The sequence below is a fragment of the Salmo salar genome, chromosome ssa19 (assembly GCF_905237065.1).
Source record: "Salmo salar chromosome ssa19, Ssal_v3.1, whole genome shotgun sequence".
Lineage (NCBI taxonomy): Eukaryota > Metazoa > Chordata > Actinopteri > Salmoniformes > Salmonidae > Salmo > Salmo salar.
In genome coordinates this window covers 78,720,245-78,746,130 of record NC_059460.1, presented here as the reverse complement: position 1 = coordinate 78,746,130, position 25,886 = coordinate 78,720,245, and the positions used below count along the sequence as shown (strand labels likewise).

Here is a 25,886-nt window from a genome sequence, read left to right as displayed (position 1 = left end):
AGTTCTATGTAGGCCTTATGACAGAGGGTTCAAGTGTTATCAAATATAGATGCTCTGTCAATGAAACGAAGGCTATTGTTGAATATTTTCTCCTCAGGGCAGGTTGGTACTGAGCCGTTGCCTAAGGAAATAGCATGGAAAGCAACTTGTGTTACGCAGTACTGTGCCTGTGTGATGGCTGAGGGGGGAACACACAGGGTGCTTATCAGTGGTGCCACATTGCGGGTCAAGCACCCTGGAGAGGGGCTGTGTGGTGAGGCTTCATAGGGCTTGGAAACAGGACGTGTGATTGGAGGAGGTCAATGTAGCTCCGACTCGTCCCAGGCTCTCAACCAATCCGTTTAACTGCTTTTATTTGACCAACTAGGCTTTTTACAAACACACCAGTGATACAGAGCCTGCCAGTTAAATGAGTATGAAAGCACGAGTGCTGCTGGTGTGTGGGCGAAGGCTTGAGGGTGGGCTGCCATTACTCAAGAGAACATAGATTCCCAGAGAGACTCTTCATTCACAACCGGCTCACACAACCGGCTTCCTGTGCAGTGCAAACGCTTCCCCTGAGGCAAAGGAGTGTGAGAGGCCATGCTCCTCTTTTGACATGTGACTCCCTCCCTTCAACTGTAAACATTCCAAATGAACACATTAGATTACACAATCCTCAGCCCAGGACAGGCGCTCAGAGGAACAACTCGGCTGAGCCGTCTTCGGAATTCCAGAGATGTGTGCACGTGTGTTTAGAAAACGCATTGTGCTCCATGACTCCCAATGGGCGTGGCATGACTTGGAGACACAGTTGGTCTACACTGTCTGTGGAGTTGGGCTGTACTGCAACGGAACCTGCCTCAGAATACATCTAGGACCTGCTGTTGGAGCAAGCTGACCTCAGTACAGAGTTCAGTAAAAACAACTAAGCGTTGAGCAACACCGCAGGGCATAGGAGCATGGAGGAATCATGCTGAACTCAGGGAGGTCAGGGTCAGTACGAGGCAGAAGTGATCGTAGTTCCTACATCCATGTTCTGCTTCCTTCACATGAGTTGTTGCAATATGCTCGTGAAGTCATTCTTTTATCAGTCGATATATATATTTATGTAATGGTAACGTACATAAGATAACTACTGTACGTACATATGATAACTACTGTATTGTTAATATTTTCCAGGTTTACAACTAGAATAATCCATAAATGGAGCTGAATCTTATGATTCCTTCTGAATTCGTCTGGTAGTATCAAAAGATAACAGTAGTCAGGTCATGGCATGTCAGGAATGAAGGGTACGTTAAAAAAAAAATATATTCCTGGACTGGTTCTGCAGGTTTCAAATAGTAACCACTAGATTGTACAGCCTGCTCACAGTCTATAATTGGCTTGCATTGCCAAAAAGGAGTGTGCTAGTAGTGAAAATACACGGTGTACTACACAGGACTTTAGACGCACGGTGTACTACACAGGACTTTAGACGCACGGTGTACTACACAGGACTTTAGACGCACGGTGTACTACACAGGACTTTAGACGCACGGTGTACTACACAGGACTTTAGACGCACGGTGTACTACACAGGACTTTAGACGCACGGTGTACTTCACAGGACTTTAGACGCACGGTGTACTACACAGGACTTTAGACGCACAGTGTACTACACAGGACTTTAGACGCACGGTGTACTACACAGGACTTTAGACGCACGGTGTACTACACAGGACTTTAGACGCACGGTGTACTACACAGGACTTTAGACGCACGGTGTACTACACAGGACTTTAGACGCACGGTGTACTACACAGGACTTTAGACGCACGGTGTACTTCACAGGACTTTAGACGCACGGTGTACTACACAGGACTTTAGACGCACGGTGTACTACACATGACTTTAGACGCACGGTGTACTACACAGGACTTTAGACACACGGTGTACTACACAGGACTTTAGACACACGGTGTACTACACAGGACTTTAGACACACGGTGTACTACACAGGACTTTAGACACACGGTGTACTACACAGGACTTTAGACACACGGTGTACTACACAGGACTTTAGACACACGGTGTACGTATGAGAGCTGGAGGAAACAGGTTGGAAATACTGAGAATGATCTAGAGAGCTATTTGATGCCATCTGCTTATTAACCGGTAACGACCACTGCGCAACTACGAAAGCACGAGATCTGGTAGAGCTAACGCCGCCACCACTACCACAGCAACACAGCCTGGTTTTAAACAATATCAGGCCTGGAGAGAAAAAAAAAGAAAACAGGAAACACATGCCACGTCCCCAGTACAGTGACCATCTGTCCTGCAGAGACACACCGCAGCAAACTGAACACCTTGACTTATCTTTATGTACCGTTTGTCTGGTACACAATTTTCAACTGTGTCCATTATAGTCTATTCATGTCAAAGGCCATACACATGCATGGTAAAAATCCACCAGTTGCAACCTAACGTTATATTCATCCAACTGCATTGTTTTCCAAGTCCACTAAGCAAACAGGCCATCAGCACAGATTACTTTGGGTCAATGTGAATTCCAGTTGGACGAACATAAAGAAAAGCTGTGCTTCTCATTCAGAGAGCACTACATTCAGCTCAGCTCAAAATTCCCATTTAATTCATTTGTGTACTAAACCACAGGACACGAAAGGACAGTTTTGTCTAAAATCACCAGTTTTGTCTAAAATCAATTTTCGAAATGTCAACAAACATTTATTATTTTCAAAAGATGCCTGTTTATAGAAAAAGCTAAGTCTTTTCCAAGCAAAGGTTGAATTGAACTAGCCAGGCTGTTTAGTTTGGCTGGTTAGTGCAATATGCTAAAAGCACGATGGCTTTAGCTTTGTAAACCTTTGAGTGAGATGCTTCAGTGCATGCTACATCTGAAATGGTTTACTCCTACCCTGTTATTCAATGGGGTTTTTTACACTCAGGAATAATTTGACACAGATGTCAGGTTTTGTTTCATTCCAGTTCAGGTTTAAATACTCCTAAAGACAGAGGGAAGGCAGATGACAAATGATCTGCAGACACAGACCGACACAGACAGACAGACAGACAGACAGACAGACCGCAGACAGACAGACAGACCGCAGACAGACCGACCGACCGCAGACAGACCGACCGACACAGACAGACAGACCGACAGAGACAGACAGACCGACAGAGACCGACAGAGACAGACAGACCGACAGAGACCGACAGAGACAGACAGACCGACAGAGACAGACAGACCGACAGAGACAGACAGACCGACAGAGACAGACAGACCGACAGAGACCGACACAGACCGACAGAGACCGACACAGACCGACAGAGACCGACACAGACAGTAACAGACAAACATGAGGAGTTGCTTGCCTTCCCTCCAATATCTGCTGCGTCATTGAGCAAAAACGTATTGGGGTAAAGACAATAGACACTTAAACAACTTTTTTTATTTCACCTTTATTTAACTAGGCAAGTCACTTAAGAACAAATTCTTATTTACAATGACGGCCTACACCGGCCAAACCCGACGCTGGGCCAATTGGGAGTCCCATAGGGCGGTGCACAATCACGGCCGGTTGTGATACAGCCTGGATTCGAACCAGGGTGTCTGTAGTGACACCTCTAGCACTGAGATGCAGTGCCTTGGACGCTGCACCAGAGGTCATGATTGACTCAAATGTCCCCATGTTTTTCATTTAACCAAAGTCTAGTATTGTTATTATGGGGAGTGATTCAGTATTATACAGGTACTACAAAGCAGGAACCAGACCCATTACAGATCCCTCTGAGGAGGTGGAATCTTAACTCTCCCCACAGAGAACCAACAGGAAGCCAATAACATTGACCTCTATCAGACTCTCCCTTTCTTTCTGGCAGTCTCCAAGTAAACAATGTCAATGCATGGGTTTTAAACCCTGCCCGACCCTCTGAGCCACATAGATAGACCTCTGCCAGAGAGCTGATATAACCAGCCATAATATAACCAGCCACCACTCTTCTTCCCAGTCTGTCAGATCTCACGCAGCGGGTAGCCATAATTGCGCGTCGCGGTGGAACCGGTTTGTCCCTCGCCATGTGAAACAGTGGAAAAACAAAAATAACAGCAACGGTTTGGCACAACAATGGGGGCTGTGTGGAGTCTGTTAGCACAGACTTGTGGGAAGACTCAGCTAATGACATTCCCTTGTTATGGCTCGTTATTCACAATTGGCTCGGGTTCACGGGAGAATTGATGATGATTTGCAGTGGTTAGCTGTATTGTAGTGTGTAGCAGCATGCTAACGGACAGAAAGACACTGGCGTCTCAATTAGAGAAGATGTATTATTATGTCTCTGGATGCTAAGGCTAATTATTTCTGACAGTGTGACTATGGAGAGACTGAGGGAAGGGATCAATGAGATCAGGAAGTGTGGTAGCAAAACTGTATCAGCAAGACAGAAAGAGAGGAGGGGCATGTGTGTGAGTCGGGACAAAACAAACCAAAAAGCCTCGGAGTATGTGGAAACACTTGTCTGACCCCGTCTACTGCCTCCCATCTTTATTACTTGAGAAACCAACAAAACTAGAGGAAAAAGCTGCTTAACACAACATGTATAGCCAAAGCAACTGTAGCCCTATAATGCCCTGGCCATCATCTTTGTTAGGGTCAAGGAAGTGAGCTGCTTGGACCTTTCCATCACCAACCACCTCCGTCGTGATCAAATACCTGATCTGACGATACACCTGATCTGTCAATACACCACCATGTCCCTTCACGATACACCTGATCTGTCAATACACCACCATGTCCCTTCACGATACACCTGATCTGTCAATACACCACCACGTCCCTTCACTATACACCTGATCTGACAAAACGACAGAGCCGTGCTCAATTGCAACTTAGCAACAGCTACTCCAGCCCACAAGTCATGTCCTCATCTCCTTTGCAGTGCAGAGGGAGTAAGTTGTGTGGAGAACAAAAGCCCCAGAATTTCCGCCTCTCACCTGGGAAGGGGGCAGCCTCGTCTTCCTCTCTGAAGACATTGTTGTCATCCACATCATCTTCATCATACTCCTCCTCCTCTTCCCGGGACTTCCTGGCATCCTTCACAGGAACCACTGTGAAGTTTGTAGGCATTTTCACACCATGTGCTTATCAGTGTTCTGCCTGTCCCTCACTTATCTCTTCCTCGCTCCTTGTTCTGTTTCTCTCTGTTCTGTTGTCTGCTTTTGTTCCCTGTACCTCCTTCCCTCTCACTCTCTGTCCCTGTGGGCTCGTGCTCTGCCGTCGGTTCAAGGTTCTCAGTTTTCTCCCCTATCGCTTGGTTACCATGGGCCCCATGTGACCAGCCCCCCTCTCCAAATAAGGAAGCACTGAACTGCCCCACCCTTTAGAGGCAGACTCGGCTCGACACACACTAACGTCAGGTTGTGTAGGGTTTTTGACCCATTTCAGACGTAAGACCTGTAAAATATATAATGTTTGTATGAGTCCCTTTCAAACAGCCCCTTATTGATCACTTTCTTGCAGGTATAGCCCTTTTATACATAGTGGGTAACTGACAAATTAGGAGAGGTGGAAGGTGTTGTTAAACCATGGGGGCTGTCTGCATTTCAAATTAGGGGAGGTATTAAACAACGGAAGTGTTAATCAATTTACCTGCAGAGAAGCATTCCCACAATGCAGGAAGTAGGTCTTTAGCTTGGTTTTAATTTGCCATGTGTTTTACCACCGACCTCTTTTAGACATACCAACAAGCAGGTCAAAAGAAGCAGGCATGATAAATTACTGGGATTTTGGTTTGGCATGAAAGGAATTTCCAGTATGTGCACTCTGGAACAGCTCTCGCTCTGCTTACGGCTAGCTGCCCAGGGCTGCCTGCGCACGGCTAGTTGCCCAGGGCTGCCTGCGCACGGCTAGCTGCCCAGGGCTGCCTGCGCACGGCTAGCTGCCCAGGGCTGCCTGCGCACGGCTAGCTGCCCAGGGCTGTCTGCGCACGGCTAGTTGCCCAGGGCTGTCTGCGCACGGCTAGCTGCGCAGTACTGTCTGAGTGAGAGTACAGAATAGGAAGCAGACTGCATTGATAATGGAGTTCCTCTGATGGGGGTGGGGTGAGATCCTCTCCTTGGTCACCTGAACCACAAACCCACCCTCGCAGAGAGAGTTGGGCTGGGCCAAACCGACACAATGCACAAACACACACAAGCAGCAAGAAGTGGAGGGTTTGTAACATTAAAATCACATTTTATTTGTCACATGCTTCATAGACAACAGGTGTAGACTAACAGTGAAATGCTAACTGACAGGTCCTTTTCCAACAGCGCAGAGTTAAAGATAAGATTTTTTTAAATACACATAGAAAATTGAAATAACACAGTGAATAACATGTCTGTACACTGAGTGTACAACGCATTATGAACACCTGCTCTTTCCATGACACAGACTGACCAGGTGAATCCAGGTGAGCGCTATGATCCCTTATTGAGGTCACTTGTTAAATCGACTTCAATCAGTGTAGATGAAGGGGAGGAGACCATTTAAAGAAGGATTTTTAAGCCTTGAGACAAGGAGTGCCATTCAGAGGTTGAATGGACAAGACAAAAGATTTAAGTGCCTTTGAATGGGGTATGGTAGTAGGTGCCAGGCGCACCGTTTTGAGTGTGTCAAAAACTGCAATGCTGCTGTTTTTTTCCACACTCAACAGTTTCCCGTGTGCATCAAGAATGCTCTAGTCCACCCTCAAAACACTAGCTAACTAGGGATTGTTTCATTATGCAGTGTACTATCTTTAGCTATGTCTCGTATTTAGCTGCGATTTATTAACTTTTTATAAAAATTACGCATCAAATAGCCAAACAATTAGGTGAAAAAAGTAGTCGGCATAAGGATACATTCAGCCACTATTTATTGTTGAACGGGTTTTGTCTGGCTAATAGCCTACACAAATCGGCTGCAATATATTTAAGGTAAATTAAATTAAATCCAACTTGAGAGACTCCCCTGGTGTCCTGAAGTCCGCTTTTTGTGTGTGCAAATGTCCTCACCATGGCCTGTAGGTCCAGGTTGGGGGCCATACTGTTTTCTATACGGAGTATTGCCAACCCAGACAGTCTTTCCTGAGACATTGTGCATTATATGTCCATTACTCTGCAAAACAATTTAAACTTAGTCTTGAATAATGCATCCTAAGATATACCAGAGATAAGAGACTGTTGATATTGCAACCACACAATGCCGGTTCACCAGTATGAACGAAATCGCAAACAGCTTTTTTGTTCAAGCCCTCAAGAACTGTTGTCTGCTAAAGATGATAATCTGTTTGCATCTGCCAATTTATTGGCTGTCCAGTATCCTGATGACCTGTCCCCAGAACTTCCTATACAGTTAACCTCTTTGGGCTAGGGGGCAGTATTTTGACATCTGGATGAAAAGCATACCCAAAGTAAACTGCCTGTTACTCAGGCCCGGAAGCTAGGATATGCATATAATTGGTAGATTTGGATAGAAAACACTCTAAAGTTTCAAAAACGGTTAAAATAATGTCTGTGAGTATAACAGATCTGATACGGCAGGCAAAAACCTGAGGACAAACCATCCAAAAAATAAATAAAAAAATTCAGCCTACCACTTTTTCCAATGGCTGTCAAACAAACACTTATCTTCCTAGTACATAATGAAATTAAAGAGATTTACAAGTTAGTTTTTGGATGGTTATTATCAAAATGAATTATTAAATAAATACAAAAATAGACATCGATGACAGGTGCATGGGCCCCCAGAGCTCGTATTGCCTACCCTTCAGTTGCAGAGGGAGGTGTTCAGTCCCAGGGTTTTTAGCTTAATGATGACTTTCAAGGGCACTATGGTGTTGAAAAAGTGGAGGCTCTTTCGAGGAGGAAGGGGAGGACACAATCCTCTTCAGTGAATAAAACAAAAATGTGTAATGTAAAAATGTATCCTTTTTAGATAAAACTATACTAAATATAATCACATCACCAAATAATTTATTAAAACACTATTTTAGAAAGAAAGTCTACAGTAGCCTCAACAGTACTCTGTAGGGTAGCACCAGTTGAACAGTTATGAACAAATACATTTCTTAAAAAATGAAAATTTCAGTTTCACTTACTTAGCAAATGCAGCAATCTAATTTAGCCTATTAGGACACCCTGCTCAAACAGAGGGATGCTATGTTAGCTAGCTGGCTATGACTATACAACACAACACAGGAACTCTTTCAAGTCAAGGTAAGCTTTTATAGTTTTACTAATTTATTGCCACCGGGGCCTGCCGGTGTAACTGCTAAACTGCTTACTGACTATACACTAACGTTACGGCATGATTGTAGTGGGTTTACTAACACGTTAGTTCTATTAGCTATGCTGACTATGACGTTACTTTAGCTAATATGGGGACAACGATGTAGACTGTGTGTAGCGGTAATGATATGGTTTGGAACATTTTTTTTCACTGGATCACATACAATTGATGTGTTGTGCATTGAAGTAAACAAGCGAAGGGAAAAAGTGAGAGAAGGAGAGCTCATAGATGCAAGAAGGAATACAACGTGGCAGCTATGAAAGTGAACTGTGTTTTCTGCGTGATCAGAGTTGTATTGATTACGCCAATTCTGTTGAAAAAAAAGTTTCTTAAATGGAAGCAATCGGAACAAAACGGGGATAAACCTACCTGAATTTGTCCAATAGAAACTCTTGTTTGTCACTGTTGGACTAATGACTACACCATATATCAGCTAGATGTGCAAGGAGTGTGCAAGGCGGTATTTAATGTGTCAATTTTTCTCTAGACCTGTGTGCACCTGTTGTAAACTTTCATTCATAGCCTAGACTGTAGCAACCTCATGATGGGTAGAGTGAACATTTTAGTATCATGTAGTAGCCTTACCCTATTGCTGTTACATTGGACTGGGTGAATGGAATATGAATGACAGTCATCCAATATGCTTTAATAAAGGCCATGCTCATGAAAAAATGTAAAACATTGTCCTCCCTCATCTTAAACACCACTGACCGCCACTGTGTTGAACACTGAGCTGTAATCAATTAACAGCATTCTCACGTAGGTGTTCCTTTTGTCCAAGTGGGAAAGGGCAGTATGGAGTGCAACAGAGATTGTGTAATCTGAGGATCGGTTGGGGCGGTATGCGAATTGGAGTGGGTCCAGGGTGCCTGGGATGATGGTGATAAGAACCATGACCAGCCTTTCAAAGTATTTCATGGCTACAAATGTGAGTGCTACAGAGCGATAGCCATTTAGACCGGTTACTTTGGCATTCTTGGGCAAAAGAACTATGGTGGACCGCTTGAAACATGTAGTTATTACAGACTGGGTCAGGGAGAGGTAGAAAATGTTTTTTTGCCAGCTTGTCAGTACATGCTCCGAGTACACGTCCTGGTAATACATCTGGCCCTGCGGCCTTGTGAACGTTAACCCGTTTAAAAAAGGTCTCACATCGGCTACTGAGAGCATGATAACACAGTCATCCGGAACAGCTGGTGTTCTCACGCATGGTTCAGTGTTGCTTGCCTCGAAGGAAGCATATAAGGCATTTAGCTCATCAAGTAGGCTTGTGTCACTGGGTAGCTCATGGCTGGGGTTCCCTTTGTAATCTGTGATAGTTTGAAAACCCTGCCACATCCGACGAGCATCAGAGTAGTAGGATTTGATCTTAGTCCTGTATTGATGCTTTGCCTGTTTGATGGTTCGTCAGAGGGCCTACTGGGATTTCTTATAAGCCTCCGGGTAAGTGTCCCTCTAGCTTTATGAAGCAGCTTTAGAATTTAGCTCAGTGGGATGTTGCCTATAATCCATGGCTTCTGGTTGGGATATGTACATACGGTCACTGTGGGGACGACGTCGTCGATTCACTTATTAATGAAGCTGGTGACTGATGTGGTAAACTCCTCAATGCCATCTGATGAATCCTGGAACATACAGTGCATTCGGAAAGTATTCAAACCGCTTATTTTTCCACATTTTGTTACAGCCTTATTATAAAATATATATATATATATATATATATATATATATATATATATATATATATATATATATATATATATATATATATATATATATATACTATCAATCTACACACAATACCCCATAACGACAAAGCGAAAACAGGTTTTACAAATGTTTGCAAATGTATTAAACATAAAAAACAGAAATACCTTATTTACATAAGTATTCAGACCCTTTGCTATGAGACTTGAAATTCAACTCAGGTGCATCCTGTTTCCATTTATCATCCTTGAGATGTTTCTATAACTTCATTTGAGTCCACCTGTAGTAAATTCAATTGAATGGACATGATTTGGAAAGACACACACCTGTCTATATAAGGTCCCACAGTTGACAGTGGATGTCAGGGCAAAAACCAAGCCATAAAGTCAAAGGAATTGTATGTAGAGATATGAGACAGGATTGTGTTGAGGCACAGATCTGGGGAAGATCCCCAAGGACACAGTGGCCTCCATCATTCTTAAATGGAAGAAGTTTGGAACCACCAAGAGCTGGCCGCTCGGCCAAACTGAGCCAACGGGGGAGAAGGGCCTTGGTCGGGGAGGTGACCAAGAACCCGATGGTCACTCTAACAGAGTTCCAGAGTCCCTCTGTGGAGATGGGAGAACCTTCCAGAAGGACTACCATCTCTGCAGCACTCCACCAACCAGGCCTTTATGGTAGAGTGGCCACACGGAAGCCACTCCTCAGTAAAAAGCACATGACAGCCCACTTGTACTTTGCCATAAGCACCTAAAGACTCTCAGATCATAAGAAACAAGATTCTCTTATCTGATGAAACCAAGATTGAACGCTTTGGCCTGAATACCAAGCGTCATGTCTGGAGGAAACCTTGCATCATCTCTACGTTGAAGCATGGTGGTGGAACCATCATGCTGTGGGATGTTTTTTCAGCGGCGGGGACTGGGAGACTAGTCAGGAATGAGGGAAAGATGAAGAGAGCAAAATACAGAGAGATCCTTGATGAAAACCTGCTCCAGAGCGCTCAGGACCTGTGGCAAAGGTTCACCTTCCAACAGGACAACAACCCTAAGCACACAGCCAAGACAACGCAGAAGTAGCTTCAGGACACCGGAGCCGGTGTAGTATGATTTGATCTTAGTCCTGAATTGATGGTTCGTCGGAGGGCATGGCGGGATTTCATATAAGCTTCCGAGTTAGAGTCCCGCTACTTGAAAGCGGCAGCTCTACCCTGTAACTCAGTGCGAATGTTGCCTGTAATCCATGGCTTCTGGTTGGGGTATGTACTTACAGTCACTGTGAGGATGATGTCCTCGATGCACTTATTGATAAAGCCAGTGACTGATGTGGTGTACTCCTCAATGCCATCAGAAGAATCCCGTAACATATTCCAGTCTGTGATAGCAAAGAAGTCCTGTAGTTTAGCATCTGCTTCATCTGACCACTTTTTTATAGACCGAGTCACTGGTGCTTCCTTTAATATTAGCTTGTAAGCAGGAATCAGGGTGGAATTATCAGACAGAATTATGGTCAGATTTGCCAAATGGAAGGCGAGGGAGAGTTTTGTACGCATCTCTGTGTGTGGAGTAAAGGTGGTCTAGAATTGTTTTCCCTCACATTTAACATGCTGATAGAAATTAGGTAAAACTAATTGAAGTTTCCCTGCATTAAAGTCCCCGGCCACTAGGAGTGCCGCCTCTGGATGAGCATTTTCCTGTTTGCTTATGGCGGTATACAGCTCATTGAGCGTGGTTTTAGTGCCAGCATCGGTCTGTGGTGGTATGTAGACAGCAAAAAAAATACAGATGAAAACTCTCTAGGTAGATAGTGTCTCATGATAAGCTGTAGACCACACTACCTCAGGCGAGCAAAACCTTGAGACTTCCTTAGATATCGTGCACCAGCTGTTGTTCACATATATGCATAGGCCCCCACCCCGTGTCTTACCAGAGGCTGCTGTTGTGTGTCTAGTAGTATATCCCTCCCGTCCGACTCATTGAAGAACTCTTCGTCCAGTTTGAGGTGAGCAATCGCAGTTCTGATATCCAGAAGCTCTTTTCAGTCATAAGACAAATAAAATAGCATGGTTGGTTGAGAGCCGATAAGACCCTCCGGCGCCATCGTAATCAAGTACTCTCACTGGAGTAGAGGTCGACCGAATAATTAGGGCCTATTTCAAGTTCATAACAATCGGTGACCTGCATTTTTGGATGCCGATTATGGCCGATTACATTGCATTCCACGAGGAAACTGCGTGGCAGGCTGACCACCTGTTTGCGCGAGTGCAGCAAGGAGCCAAGGTAAGTTGCTAGCTAGCATTAAACTTATCTTATAAAAAAACAATCAATCTTCACATAATCACTAGTTAACTACACATGGTTGATGATATTACAAGGCTAACTAGCTTGTCCTGCATTGCATATAATCAATGCGGTGTCTGTTAAATTATCATCGCATCACAGCCTACTTCGCTAAACGGGGGATGATTTAACAAAAGGGCATTCGTGAAAAAGCACAATCGTTGCACGAATGTACTTAACCATAAACATCAATGCCTTTCCTAAAATCAATACACAGAAGTATATTTTTTAAACTTGCATATTGAGTTAAAAGAAATTCATGTTAGCATTGGCAATATTAACTAGGGAAATTGTGTCACTTCTCTGCATGCAAAGAACGCAAGAGTCAGGGTATATGCAACAGTTTGGGCCGCCTGGCTCGTTGCGAACTAATTTGCCAGAATTTTACATAATTATGACATAACATTGAAGGTTGTGCAATGTAACAGCAATATTTAGACTAAGGGTTGCCGCTGTTCGATAAAATACAGAACGGATCCGTATTTCACTGAAAGAATAAACATCGAAATGATAGTTTCCGGATTTGACCATATTAATGACCAACGGCTCATATTTCTGTGTTTATTATATTATAATTAAGTCTATGATTTGATAGAGCAGTCTGACTGAACGGTGGTAGGCGGCAGCAGGCTCGTAAGCATTCATTCAAACTTTACTGCGTTTGCCAGCAGCTCTTAGCAAAGCTTGCTTCACAGCGCTGTTTATGACTTCAAGCCTATCAACTCCAGAGATTAGGCTGGCAATACTAAAGTGCCAATTAGAACATCCAATAGTAAATGGTATATGAAATACAAATGGTATAGAGAGAAATAGTCGACACGTCATAATTCCTATAATAACTACAACCTAAAACTTCTTAACTGGGAATATTGAGGAACTGGGGATATTGAACCACCAGCTTTCATATGTTCTCATGTTCTGAGCAAGAACTTAAACGTTAGCTTTTTTACATGGCACATATTGCACTTTTACTTTCTTCTCCAACACTGTGTTTTTGCATTATTTAAACCAAATTGAATATGTTTCATTATTTATTTGAGCCTAAATTGATTTTATTTATGTATTATATTAAGTTAAAATAAAAGTGTTCATTGTTCATTCAGTATTGTTGAAATTGGCATTATTACAAATGTATATAAAACAAAAATAAAACATCGGCAGATTAATTGGTATCGGCTTTTTTTGGTCCTCCAATAAATCGGGATCGGCATTGAAAAATCATAAAATCGGTCGACCTCTACTCTGGAGAGACCTGAAAATGGCTTCGCAGCAACGCTCCCCATCCAACTTCACAGAGCATGAGAGGATCTGCAGAGAGGAATGGTAGAAACTCCCCAAATACAGGTGTGCCATGCTTGTAGTGTCATACCTAAGAAGACTCGAGGCTGTAATCGCTGCCAAAGGTGCTTCAACAAAGTACTTAGTAAAAGGTATGAATGCTTATGTAAATGTAGTTTCAGATCTTTATTTTTTTATAAATGTGGGAAAAATTTTGGGGAAAAAACGATTTAATCCATTTTAGAATAAGGTTGTAACGTAACAAAATGTGTAAAAAGTTAAGGGGTCTGAATACTTTCCAGATGCACTGTATTTCAGTCTGTGCTAGCAAAACAGTCCTATAGTTCAGCATCCGCTTCATCGGACCACTTCTATATTGAGGGAGTCACTGGTACTTCCTGTTTGACTTTTTGCTTGTAAGCAGGAATCAGGAGAATAGAGTTATGGTCAGATTTGCCAAATGGAGGGCTGGAGAGAGCTTTGTATGCCTCGCTGTGTGTGGAGTGAAGGTGATCAAGAGTTTTTTATATTTGCACAGGTGACATGCTGGTAAAAATTAGGTAAAATAGATTTCAGTTTTCCTGTCTATGTGCAGTTATCAGTCCCAGTGAGAGGGGTAACCGCCAGTAAAACTGTATTCGTCCTGCTTATCACTCAAGTGTGATTCAGACGGGTTGGCACTGTCACCCAGACAGCCCCTTCAGGCCGTGACGAACAGACACCCTCTCCCCCATGGCGCCTGAAAGGTTTTGATAGTGTAACCATGTGATTCTGACTCCACGTCTACAGCCTTTAAAGATAATGGTTAAGACAACGTAATAATTCCATGCAGAAGCGTTCGAAAATAAACAAATTCATTGGACCAATGACTGGAAGTGAATATTAGCAGTTTGACGTCAAAACACAATCGTAGTGAATTTCAGTTATCTTCTCAACAAACACATAGCATAACTGTTTTACGGTCATTCTATTCCATTAAAAGTTTTTCATATTATCAACAGCCACTGTATTACTTGATGTCCTGATAGCTGGTCGCGTTTTCAATGCTAATCCTGTAGAATCACCAACAGCACTGGTCCAATGAATGTGTTTATTATGTCGTCTTAACCTGTATTTTTTTCGACCTAGGTTTCTGTGTGTGAAGCCATGGGAACTGTCACTTCACAGAGAACATCAATGACCACAGCACAAAGTACTGTGTTACTGTTAAATCATTTCAGTATTTTGACTGCCCTTTCCTCCACAGGCAGAATAACAGCCCTAGACCAGTATAAGCCCCAAAGCGGGCCGATGGAGAGTGTTCTGGCTACAAGGACACAGCTGCCCTGTTCTCTCACAGCTGAGTCGAATACAATCCCTACCCCCTTCTCAGAATGACATCACCGATGTTTAGCAGGATCAATCTGGCTCAAAAACATGCGGCCTCCGGATGTCAACAGTAAATGTTAGGGGAAGGGTTTCCCTCAAGAGCCGCACTTTCGCTTGTATATCAAGCAGCAGCCCATGTCCGTTTCTAGGATATGAAAAGTAATCACACAAAAGGGTACTGTACACATTGGCCACTCAGGGTCCTGTTATTGTGTTTCTTCAGGTATTCAGCTAGCCACAACACGATGAAAGAGAATCTGTCCATGTGCTTGGTGTTACCTCAAACTACTTGTCCGTTGTAAAGCAGTTGTAGCTGCTGTGTATGCAGGTAATGCAAAGTTTTTCCCGTCTTTGGTTCTAGCATGTAGAATATCGACTGAACATTGATCTGTTCAGCTTGTCTTCTTCACAATTGTGTCCGACAAGTCTGATACAGGTTCTGGGAATCAGTGATTGCAAATTGCATTAAGCAGACAGGCTCTGTCAAGTGTGTTCAGAAATAGATAATATCCCTCCTCTTCTGGGAAGATTCCTCAGTCACTCAGCAGTTCTGTAGCTACCCAGGTAAATAACACATCTGGGAGTTAGCCTAGGCCATGAAAGTGGGCAGAAGATAACCAATGCTTTGCTGTGTTTTCCACCAGTACAAGGTCACATGCATATGCATCCACATCCATGTCTGATAATGCTGAGAAAGCCTGAACAGATCCTCTCAGATCCACAGATGACTCAATGTCCACTGTGGGAATTGACTGTATCATAGCATGCAGACTACCCAAGGTTGTGTTGAGTGCTAGAGCTCCAGACATCTAAAGTTCCCACACTCTGCCACAGCCTGAGGGGTAGTGAGGGAGATCATATCCGAGCGATCTTGGAGAGACAACAGGAATGTCTAATCATGAAGGATTCTGTTTGTGTACGCAGAGAATCCCTCTTCGAATTCTGAAGTCATTCCAGCGGGGTTTGGCGGGTAAGGAAAAGCAATCAAGGTGGATATTGGATAATACCTGGGAAACAAACATTCTACAATGCTTTGGGAAAAAATTTACCCGGGCCAAAGGTCCCCAAAAGGTTAAACAGTGAGGTGTTCAGGTCACATCATGCCATCTTTCCAAGAAGGTCAACAAGTAACTCTGTAAGGTGTGTTTCCTAAGATATTTTAGAACTTTTGTATTAACAATATTATGTGGCACCTGCATGACAGTCTCCTTTAAAAAGGCAGCACATGCTATCATGCAAGCTATCAATGACTTGTTTTGCAACATGTTGATATGTGTTTTAAATGAACTAGGAATTGCTCCTGCTCTCTGGTAACAATTCTAGAGATTTGAATTCATGTATTTGAGATTTACATGAGATTTACATGTATTTTCCAAGTGAGCCCTGGTCAATATAGTAAAAGTGCTAATTAGGTAGAGTAGGTGGTTTCTAGGCTAGGTAAACAGCATACCAGAAATTATTGATGCGGTATGGCTATGCATGGGATGGAGGGGAAAAAAGTGTAGGGGATGGGACTTCAAGATAAAGTTCCTACCTTTAGAGTAAGAACTAAGAATCCTATCTACTGCCAATTCCTGGAAGAGCAGATTGTATCACATTGCTTGCGCAGGCCGGAATAGAAAATATCGAGCCATGGGGAAACATCAGAAACACAGACAGATAGGGTTTCTAATGGATCCACATCCCAACATTCAGTTCAAGGACAGTGAGACATGACTATATGGTTTCTATTGGATCGACGTCACAACATACAGCCCAGGGACAGTGAGACATGACTATATGGATCCACATTACAACATACAGCCCAGGGACAGTGAATCATGGCTAAATGGATCCACATTACAACGTACAGCCCAGGGACAGTGAGACATGGCTAAATGGATCCACATTACAACATACAGCCCAGGGACAGTGAGACATGGCTATATGGATCCACATTACAACATACAGCCCAGGGACAGTGAGACATGACTATATGGATCCACATTACAACATACAGCCCAGGGACAGTGAATCATGGCTAAATGGATCCACATTACAACGTACAGCCCAGGGACAGTGAGACATGGCTAAATGGATCCACATTACAACATACAGCCCAGGGACAGTGAGACATGGCTATATGGATCCACATTACAACATACAGCCCAGGGACAGTGAGACATGGCTATATGGATCCACATTACAACATACAGCCCAGGGACAGTGAGACATGGCTATATGGATCCACATTACTACATACAGCCCAGGGACAGTGAATCATGGCTATAGGTTCAGCTTTCTCAATGTTTATTTACCCTTCCTGTCTGCCCCACTGAGAAGATTACAGGCCAAGTCAATTACTGTGTTGATACTGGGGAAGAGGATCCTTGCCCTGACAACACAAACAGACAGTACATGCTGTGACAGCAGCGTGTCATTTAGCACATAACATAACCAGCACAGCGGACTCAAACAGAGCAGGGTTTGAGATGAATGGTGGCACATTGCTGGCACCCTCTGGCCATGACAGGAAATACACTGCTGGCACCCTCTGGCCATGACAGGAAATACACTGCTGGCAACTCCCTGCGTTGGGCGAAAGCACCACTACTAAAGGATTTTGCAGGTTTAAAGCTTAATTCCTGCAATTCTACACATTGTCATGGGTTGCAAAGACAATTTAGCAGTTTTAAAGCTAGTTTTCTTGCAATTCTATACATTTTGCCATGTATAATGTGTATTCATGTGATATTTGAGTGACCAAAAAAATGACAACAATATCTCTGGGCTAAAAAAAAATCTTAAATAAAAAAAAACAGCTGGGCACGGTGGTCAGGACATGGGCTCGGTGGTCTGGACATGGGCTCGGTGGTCAGGACATGGGCACGGTGGTCTGGACATGGGCTCGGTGGTCTGGACATGGGCTCGGTGGTCTGGACATGGGCTCGGTGGTCTGGACATGGGCTCGGTGGTCTGGACATGGGCTCGGTGGTCTGGACATGGGCTCGGTGGTCTGGACATGGGCTCTGGGGTCAGGACATGGGCTCGGTGGTCAGGACATGGGCTCGGTGGTCAGGACATGGGCACGGTGGTCTGGACATGGGCTCTGGGGTCAGGACATGGGCTCGGTGGTCAGGACATGGGCTCGGTGGTCAGGACATGGGCTCGGTGGTCAGGACATGGGCTCGGTGGTCAGGACATGGGCACGGTGGTCAGTACATTTCTGACAAGTTATAAATAGCTCTCTAAGGTATTCAATGACTAACGTGACAAGAGGAACTGATGATTCACTACCCAGTTCCCCCCTCCGACCACTCATGCCCCTCACAGTTTGGGAACCACTAAGCAAAAGGAAGTGGCTCTGGGCTTTAAATGGATTTCACATCTCTGTTCCCTCCCTCTCTAGCTCAGGATAGAACGCATGCCAATGTTCCATTCAGAGAACACTAAATTCTCCACGTATGTGACTACTGTTACAAAATAGAAGAAAGCTTAATTTCTTCCGTGTCAAGTGGACAGCTTAGTCAATACCATGTGTGTGGTGACATTTGAGAAAGGATCTGGTTAATCAACTGCAGTTCTCACAGACCACTTGTCACTTGTTAAGAGAATATGAGCAGAGTGGAGTGAGGAATGGAGCTTGCATAATTTGGCTGGAGTGGATTATTTTTTATTTTTTTTCGAACTCTACAAGGTGTCGAAAAAGGTGTCAAAACAGCCTCAATTCGAACTCTACAAGGTGTCGAAAGCGTTCCACAGGGACGCTGGCCCATGTTGACGCCAATGTTTCCCACAGTTGTCCTTTGGGTGGACCATTATTGATACACATGGGAAACTGTTGAGCGTGAAAAACCCAGCAGAGTTGCAGTTCTTGACACAAACTGGTGCGCCTGGCACCTACTACCATACCCTGTTCAAAGGTACTTAAATATTTTGTCTTGCACATTCACCCTCTGAATGGCACACATACACAATCCATGTCTCAATTGTTTTGAGGCTTAAAAATCCTTCTTTAACCTGTCTCCTCCCCTTCATCTACACTGATTGAAGTGGATTTAACAGGTGACATCAATAAGGGATCATAGCTTTCATGGAAAGAGCAGGTGTTCTTCAAACTTTTGACTGGTACTGTATATAATTATATTTGTGTTTGTGGATGAATTTACTCCTGCCAGATGCCTTTATTTTTTTAGCTTAAAAAGACCATTGCACTATGTTTTTGCCCATTGAAGACTATTCAAAAAGATTACAAAAGTTCAAAAACTACAAGGCTGGGGGGGCAGTCACTTCCTAGTGACCTTCACAGCATATCACCTTAGAGATTTAATATTCCTCAAAGTTAAACCACTGAGCTTTCTGTTTGGAAAATCTTCAAAAAGAGGACATCTATGTAGGCTAAAGAAACATTGGGGGGGAGGGGGGGGGTCCTCCAGTTACACATCCAGAGCGTTAATAGCGGCACCCAAGTAAGGTTGTAAAATTTCTGGAAATTCCAGAAATCCTGGTTGGAGGATTACAGATTTCCTGCCAATCCCCTCCTGATTCCGGGAACAATACAACCGGGATTTCGGGAAAACCAGGGAATTGATTGAAAGTTCCCGTCATTTTGCAATCCTACACCAAGCAACTTTTGACAGGGTGTAGAAAGCAGGGTAGCCTAATCCTATACATACTCCAGACATAGGGACGTGTGTGACATGACACCGACACCACATATCTCCCTCAACATCTTTTAGACACCCGACACCTCAGGCAACATAACTGATAGACTGTTGTTGTTAGAGAAGCAGTTCTGTGATTGACTCAAGTGCCATCCATGTTTGTATGTTTATCCTCACTGTGTTCAAATGTGTGGATCAGAACATTTAGTTCCTGCATTAGAAGCTGCCATTTAGCCGAAACAAATGCTGACCGAGATGTGTGGCTTCGAAATTGATTTCCCCCTTGTCGTGTCTTTGGCATCATTAAAACTGAAGACATATTTATCAAATAACTCTGTAATTATTATTACGCGATTAACCTGATTAATCATGCAACTGTAATTAACTAGGAAGTCGGGGCACCAAGGAAAATATTCCGATTACAAATTATTTTGATCAGATTATTTTAATATCTGATCAATTAGTCTTCGAATTAATGAATTATTTACCTCACGTCAGTCTCATTCCAAACATCGTAAATTGTTGGTTATCTGCACGAACCCAGTCTTCACTATGAGTCATCCATACATCAATTTTCTTAAAGTCATTTATTTACTAACTAGGTAATTCACATAAAAAGCATAACAAACAGTAGATATGTTTACAAAGAAATTATAGAGGAATGCATCCTAGTGGGCTAAACCGGCATGGCGGCTTGTTAGACAAAAGGGGGTTGGAGTCAGCTGAGAAGACACTACAGAGTTGATAATTATAACAATTGAAATGCTAAGCCTTTGCACATGAACGCTCACTCATTCGAGAACAATTGCAATCAATATATATATTTACGCTCAGTGTGTCATCGGGATCTCTGTTGAAAAGTCTCAGCTACTACGAGAACACAGTCACAGGCTGTGGAAAATAAGTTTATTTCAAAACACTCAAGACTTGTCTCTCTCTCTCCATGGTCAGGGCCAACAGTGTGTATAAATTACAGGAGGCTCTGTGAAACAAGTGACTCAACACGTGTCTAATGACAGTGACTGTGTTGAGCCACGAGTCAGAAGTACTCTATCTAGACCAGCGAGCCCTCATCAAAACCTTTGTAATGCCTGGCATCCCAGACATCTGTAGCATGTGTCCCTAATGTACAATAATAATAATAATGCCAATTAGCAGATGCTTTTATCCAAACACGACTCATACAGTCATGTATGTATTGTTCCCTTATTTTACCAGGTAAGTTGACTTACAAAACATTATGTACAGGTGGTCCTGGGAATCAAACCTACTATCCATGCTAGCACCCCACTCCACTAACTGAACTACAGAGCACCCCGCTCCGCTAACTGAGCTACAGACCACCCCGCTCCGCTAACTGAGCTACAGAGTACCCCGCTCCGCTAACTGAGCTACAGAGCACCCGGCCCCGCTAACTGAGCTACAGAGCACCCGGCCCCGCTAACTGAGCTACAGAGCACCCGGCCCCGCTAACTGAGCTACAGAGCACCCGGCCCCGCTAACTGAGCTACAGAGCACCCGGCTACGCTAACTGAGCTACAGAGCACCCCACTCCTCTAACTGAGCTACAGAGGACCCCGCTACGCTAACTGAACTACAGAGGACCCCGCTACGCTAACTGAGCTACAGAGGACCCCGCTACGCTAACTGAGCTACAGAGGACCCGGCTACGCTAACTGAGCTACAGAGGACCCGGCTACGCTAACTGAGCTACAGAGCACCCGGCTACGCTAACATTCGCAGAGTACGACCCTGCCTCACACAGGAAGCGGCGCAGGTCCTAATCCAGGCACTTGTCATCTCCCGTCTGGATTACTGCAACTCGCTGTTGGCTGGGCTCCCTGCCTGTGCCATTAAACCCCTACAACTCATCCAGAACGCCGCAGCCCGTCTGGTGTTCAACCTTCCCAAGTTCTCTCACGTCACCCCGCTCCTCCGCTCTCTCCACTGGCTTCCAGTCGAAGCTCGCATCCGCTACAAGACCATGGTGCTTGCCTACGGAGCTGTGAGGGGAACGGCACCTCCGTACCTTCAGGCTCTGATCAGGCCCTACACCCAAACAAGGGCACTCCGTTCATCCACCTCTGGCCTGCTCGCCTCCCTACCTCTGAGGAAGCACAGTTCCCGCTCAGCCCAGTCAAAACTGTTCGCTGCTCTGGCACCCCAATGGTGGAACAAGCTCCCTCACGACGCCAGGACAGCGGAGTCAATCACCACCTTCCGGAGACACCTGAAACCCCACCTCTTCAAGGAATACCTGGGATAGGATAAAGTAATCCTTCTAACCCCCCCCTTAAAAGATTTAGATGCACTATTGTAAAGTGGTTGTTCCACTGGATATTATAGGTGATTGCACCAATTTGTAAGTCGCTCTGGATAAGAGCGTCTGCTAAATGACTAAAATGTAAATGTAAAATGTGAACTACAGAGGACCCCGCTACGCTAACTGAGCTACAGAGCACTCCGCTACGCTAACTGAGCTAGAGAGCACCCCGCTCCGCTAACTGAGCTACAGAGCACCCCGCTACGCTAACTGAACTACAGAGCACCCCGCTACGCTAACTGAACTACAGAGCACCCCGCTACGCTAACTGAACTACAGAGCACCCCGCTACACTAACTGAACTACAGAGGACCCCGCTACGCTAACTGAACTACAGAGCACCCCGCTACGCTAACTGAGCTACAGAGCACCCGGCTCCGCTAACTGAGCTACAGAGCACCCGGCTCCGCTAACTGAACTACAGAGCACCCCGCTACGCTAACTGAGCTACAGACCACCCCACTCCACTAACTGACCTACAGAGGACCCCGCTACGCTAACTGAACTACAGAGCACCCGGCTACGCTAACTGAGCTACAGAGCACCCTGCTCCGCTAACTGAGCTACAGAGCACCCCGCTCCGCTAACTGAGCTACAGAGCACCCCGCTCCGCTAACTGAACTACAGAGCACCCGGCCGCGCTAACTGTGCTACAGAGGACCCCCCCTACGCTAACTGAACTACAGAGCACCCGGCTCCGCTAACTGAGCTACAGAGCACCCCGCTACGCTAACTGAACTACAGAGCACCCGGCCGCGCTAACTGTGCTACAGAGGACCCCGCTACGCTAACTGAGCTACAGAGCACCCCGCTACGCTAACTGAACTACAGAGCACCCGGCCGCGCTAACTGTGCTACAGAGGACCCCGCTACGCCAACTGAACTACAGAGGACCCCGCTACGCCAACTGAGCTACAGAGGACCCCGCTCCGCTAACTGAGCTACAGAGGACCCCGCTCCGCTAACTGAGCTACAGAGGACCCCGCTCCGCTAACTGAGCTACAGAGGACCCCGCTCCGCTAACTGAGCTACAGAGGACCCCGCTCCGCTAACTGAGCTACAGAGGACCCCGCTCTACCAACTGAGTTACAGCGGACCACAATGTGCAGTGCTCAATAGAAGACCAGCAGGGTTGACACTTAGGGCCAATTCCATTTAAAATCTATCAATTCCAGAAAGTCATTGAAATCTCTATTCAAGAAGCCCTATAAAAATAAGTATATTGATAACTGCTGTATAATCTGCAACTGCTGGTCAAAACCCTTTTTCTACCACAGTAGATTGGGGTCAAGAGTGATCAGTTGTTTTAGGCAATTGTCTTTGATGGGGTAGGTGGTCTTTGATGGGGTATAGGGCCACCTATTTTCAAAATGTCCAAATTCCAATGTCAATGGACTAAGCAACACTCCTTGAAATGTTTTGAGGATCCCCAAAAAAGTTCTGGTTCTGTTTTGTTGTATTGAGTGCTAGGGAAAACAAACGACTCCTTAGGACATTTAAAGTATTTTTTTTTTTTTTTACCAAATAGGCTTATGGTTTGTGTGCTGAAACTCTGAAGACCATCAGTGTAATGTGGGAAAACACTGATCTATCAAAGAAGAAGATAAATGATTTCAATGCCAAGGTATCATCTTATCCCCTACCCCACCCATCATTATCCTATCTTCTTTAGAGGGTGATTTGATTTAAAGACTTACCCCTTATCACTAAATGCATTAGAATAGATTAAATGTTGAAATGAAGCTATTATTAAAGCATTGATTAAAATATCAAGTTTATTGAAGGAAGGAGATAGAGGAAGCAGATTCCTGAATAGAAGGGAACTGGAAAATACAAGCCGAGATAACATAAACTATTCTATATGCGTTTCACACACTGAAACAAACACACACACATTCTCTCTCTCTCTCTCTCTCTCTCTCTCTCTCTCTTGACATTTCATGACATTTCATTTGACAGTTTGAATTAATTTTCATGGCTGTCAATATCTTCATATCAAAAACATGACCGCCAACCAGGTTCCAACTTGCCCTTTTAATAACAGCTCTATGAGCATGCTTCCCATGCCGCAATAACTCTGAATAGTCTTGGGCACTCCCCAAATACACTCAGGAAAGCCAATTAAAATACTGAACTCACTGCTTTTGTTTCTATATTCAGAAACAGTGGAAACAGCCTCCTCATGAACATCCAAGTGGTTGTAGGTGTCCAGACATTGCATAGGTTCCCAAAATTAGAGTAGCGATGCAGTTTATTTGTGAGAATATGGTCACTTATAGCACAGTTTTCTATATTCAGGACAACTGTTGGCTGAAATAGGGTAAGGGTTGTAAATGATCTATTCTTCAACACGATTATCCCTGGTGATGCTTTTTGACATTTCAGTCTAATTTTAGAGGAGTGACAATTTCATTACAACCTGTTGCCATGCAACACCTGACGTGTGGTAGGTGAGACGCAAACAGGAAAAGCTAATGTTATACATAATTGCTATGATAATATTAAAATGTGACAAAATAATTCATTATGACTATCATCAACTACAGTTGTGTATTAAAAGCAGAACAGAAACACGTATGTAGCAAAAAGAGCGTTGATGTCATGGAGAAGTAGGCTAATTAGTGATATCTTGAATTAGCTATGATCACTCAGAAAACGGAATAGGTAAATTACACGTGCTGTACCCTGGACGGTAAGCAGACGCTCATTTCAGCTCGTGCCTAATGTATCTGGGAAGTACCGTACATAAAGTTCTGTAAGGACACCCGGGGTTACGTAACCATAAACAACCCAAAGTGAAATGCATAGCTAATTCCCACTAGATAATAACGGGAGTCGGGGACAGGCTAAATCTTACCGTATCTGTTAGGCTCTCTACTGTACTCGAGGATAGGAACAGAATCGTGTGGGTCTATGGAGTCGCCTTCAGCCCCTCCGCTGTCAGGTACAGGATCATTTTTGACCCCTTCGTCACCCTGACCGACACGGACGACCACAAACCTCTCGCTCATGTCCCTCCTACGTCTGCCCTTATGACACTTCTCACCGCGGAGAAAAGCTTCAGGCTGAAACCGGCTTTTCGTTGAGATTGAAAGTCCCAGTCTGGTCGACTAGCGGGATGATAATGTACAGGAGACGCGCTAATCCTTCGATTGATTACACTCAAGGCGTGTCCATCCCTTAGTGTTCTCTCATTGGCTGGGGGGCTCGCAGACCGGGGTAAATATAATTCACAACTGGGTAATTGGTTATGAAAGACCAGTTAATGTCTATGTTGATGAATTGATATAACACAAAGTATTGTTTGTCATGTTTTGGGAAATTAGAACAGCTATATCCACCCTACTTTTATTGAAACGTGAATAACTTGATATAAATAAATGCAGGCCCTATGAGAAAAACATTGTATGAGCAAAATACTGTGCAAAATACTGTGCTTACTGGGTCTACAAAAATATGAAAGCAATATGTAAAGTGCTGGTCTCATGTTTCATGAGCTGAAATAAAATATCCCCGAAAATTTCCATACGCTCAAAAAACCTTATTTTGAGCACAGTGTTTACATCCCTGTTGGTGAGCATTTTACCCTTTGTCAAGATAATCCATCCACTTGACAGATGTGGCATATCAAGGAGCTGATTAAACAGCATGATCATTATAATGGCCACTCTAAAATGTGCTGTTTTGTCATGCAACACAATGCCACAGATGCTTCAGGTGCTGAAGGAGCGTGCAATTGGCATGCTGACTGTAGAAATGTCCACCAGAGTTGTTTCCAGATAATTGAATGTTAATTTCTCTACCATAAGCCACCACCAACGTCGTTTTAGAGAATTTGGCAGTACGTCCAACCGGCCTCAAGACCGCAGACCACCTGTAACCACGCCAGCCCAGGACCTCCACATTCGGCTTCTTCACCTGTAGCGGGGGGCCT

The 25,886-nt window shown here is 44.3% G+C and overlaps 1 protein-coding gene across 5 annotated transcripts in view; it reads right to left on the bottom strand.

Moving 5' to 3' along the window:
* The window catches only part of LOC106603998 (solute carrier family 12 member 7), a 141,868-nt gene extending 116,769 nt beyond the window's left edge, over window positions 1–25,099 (bottom strand). For 2 of the 5 annotated variants that reach the window (XM_045702779.1, XM_045702780.1), the window contains exon 1: window positions 24,810–25,099. In XM_045702779.1, the coding sequence (XP_045558735.1) occupies window positions 24,810–24,963 (154 nt within the window). In that variant the 5' untranslated portion in view covers window positions 24,964–25,099. Of the gene's footprint in view, window positions 1–4,978; window positions 5,290–24,809 lie in introns of those variants that run through there. The other 3 variants (XM_045702782.1, XM_045702785.1, XM_045702781.1) reach the window with 2 other exon arrangements.
* Window positions 25,100–25,886: the final 787 nt, after the last annotated feature.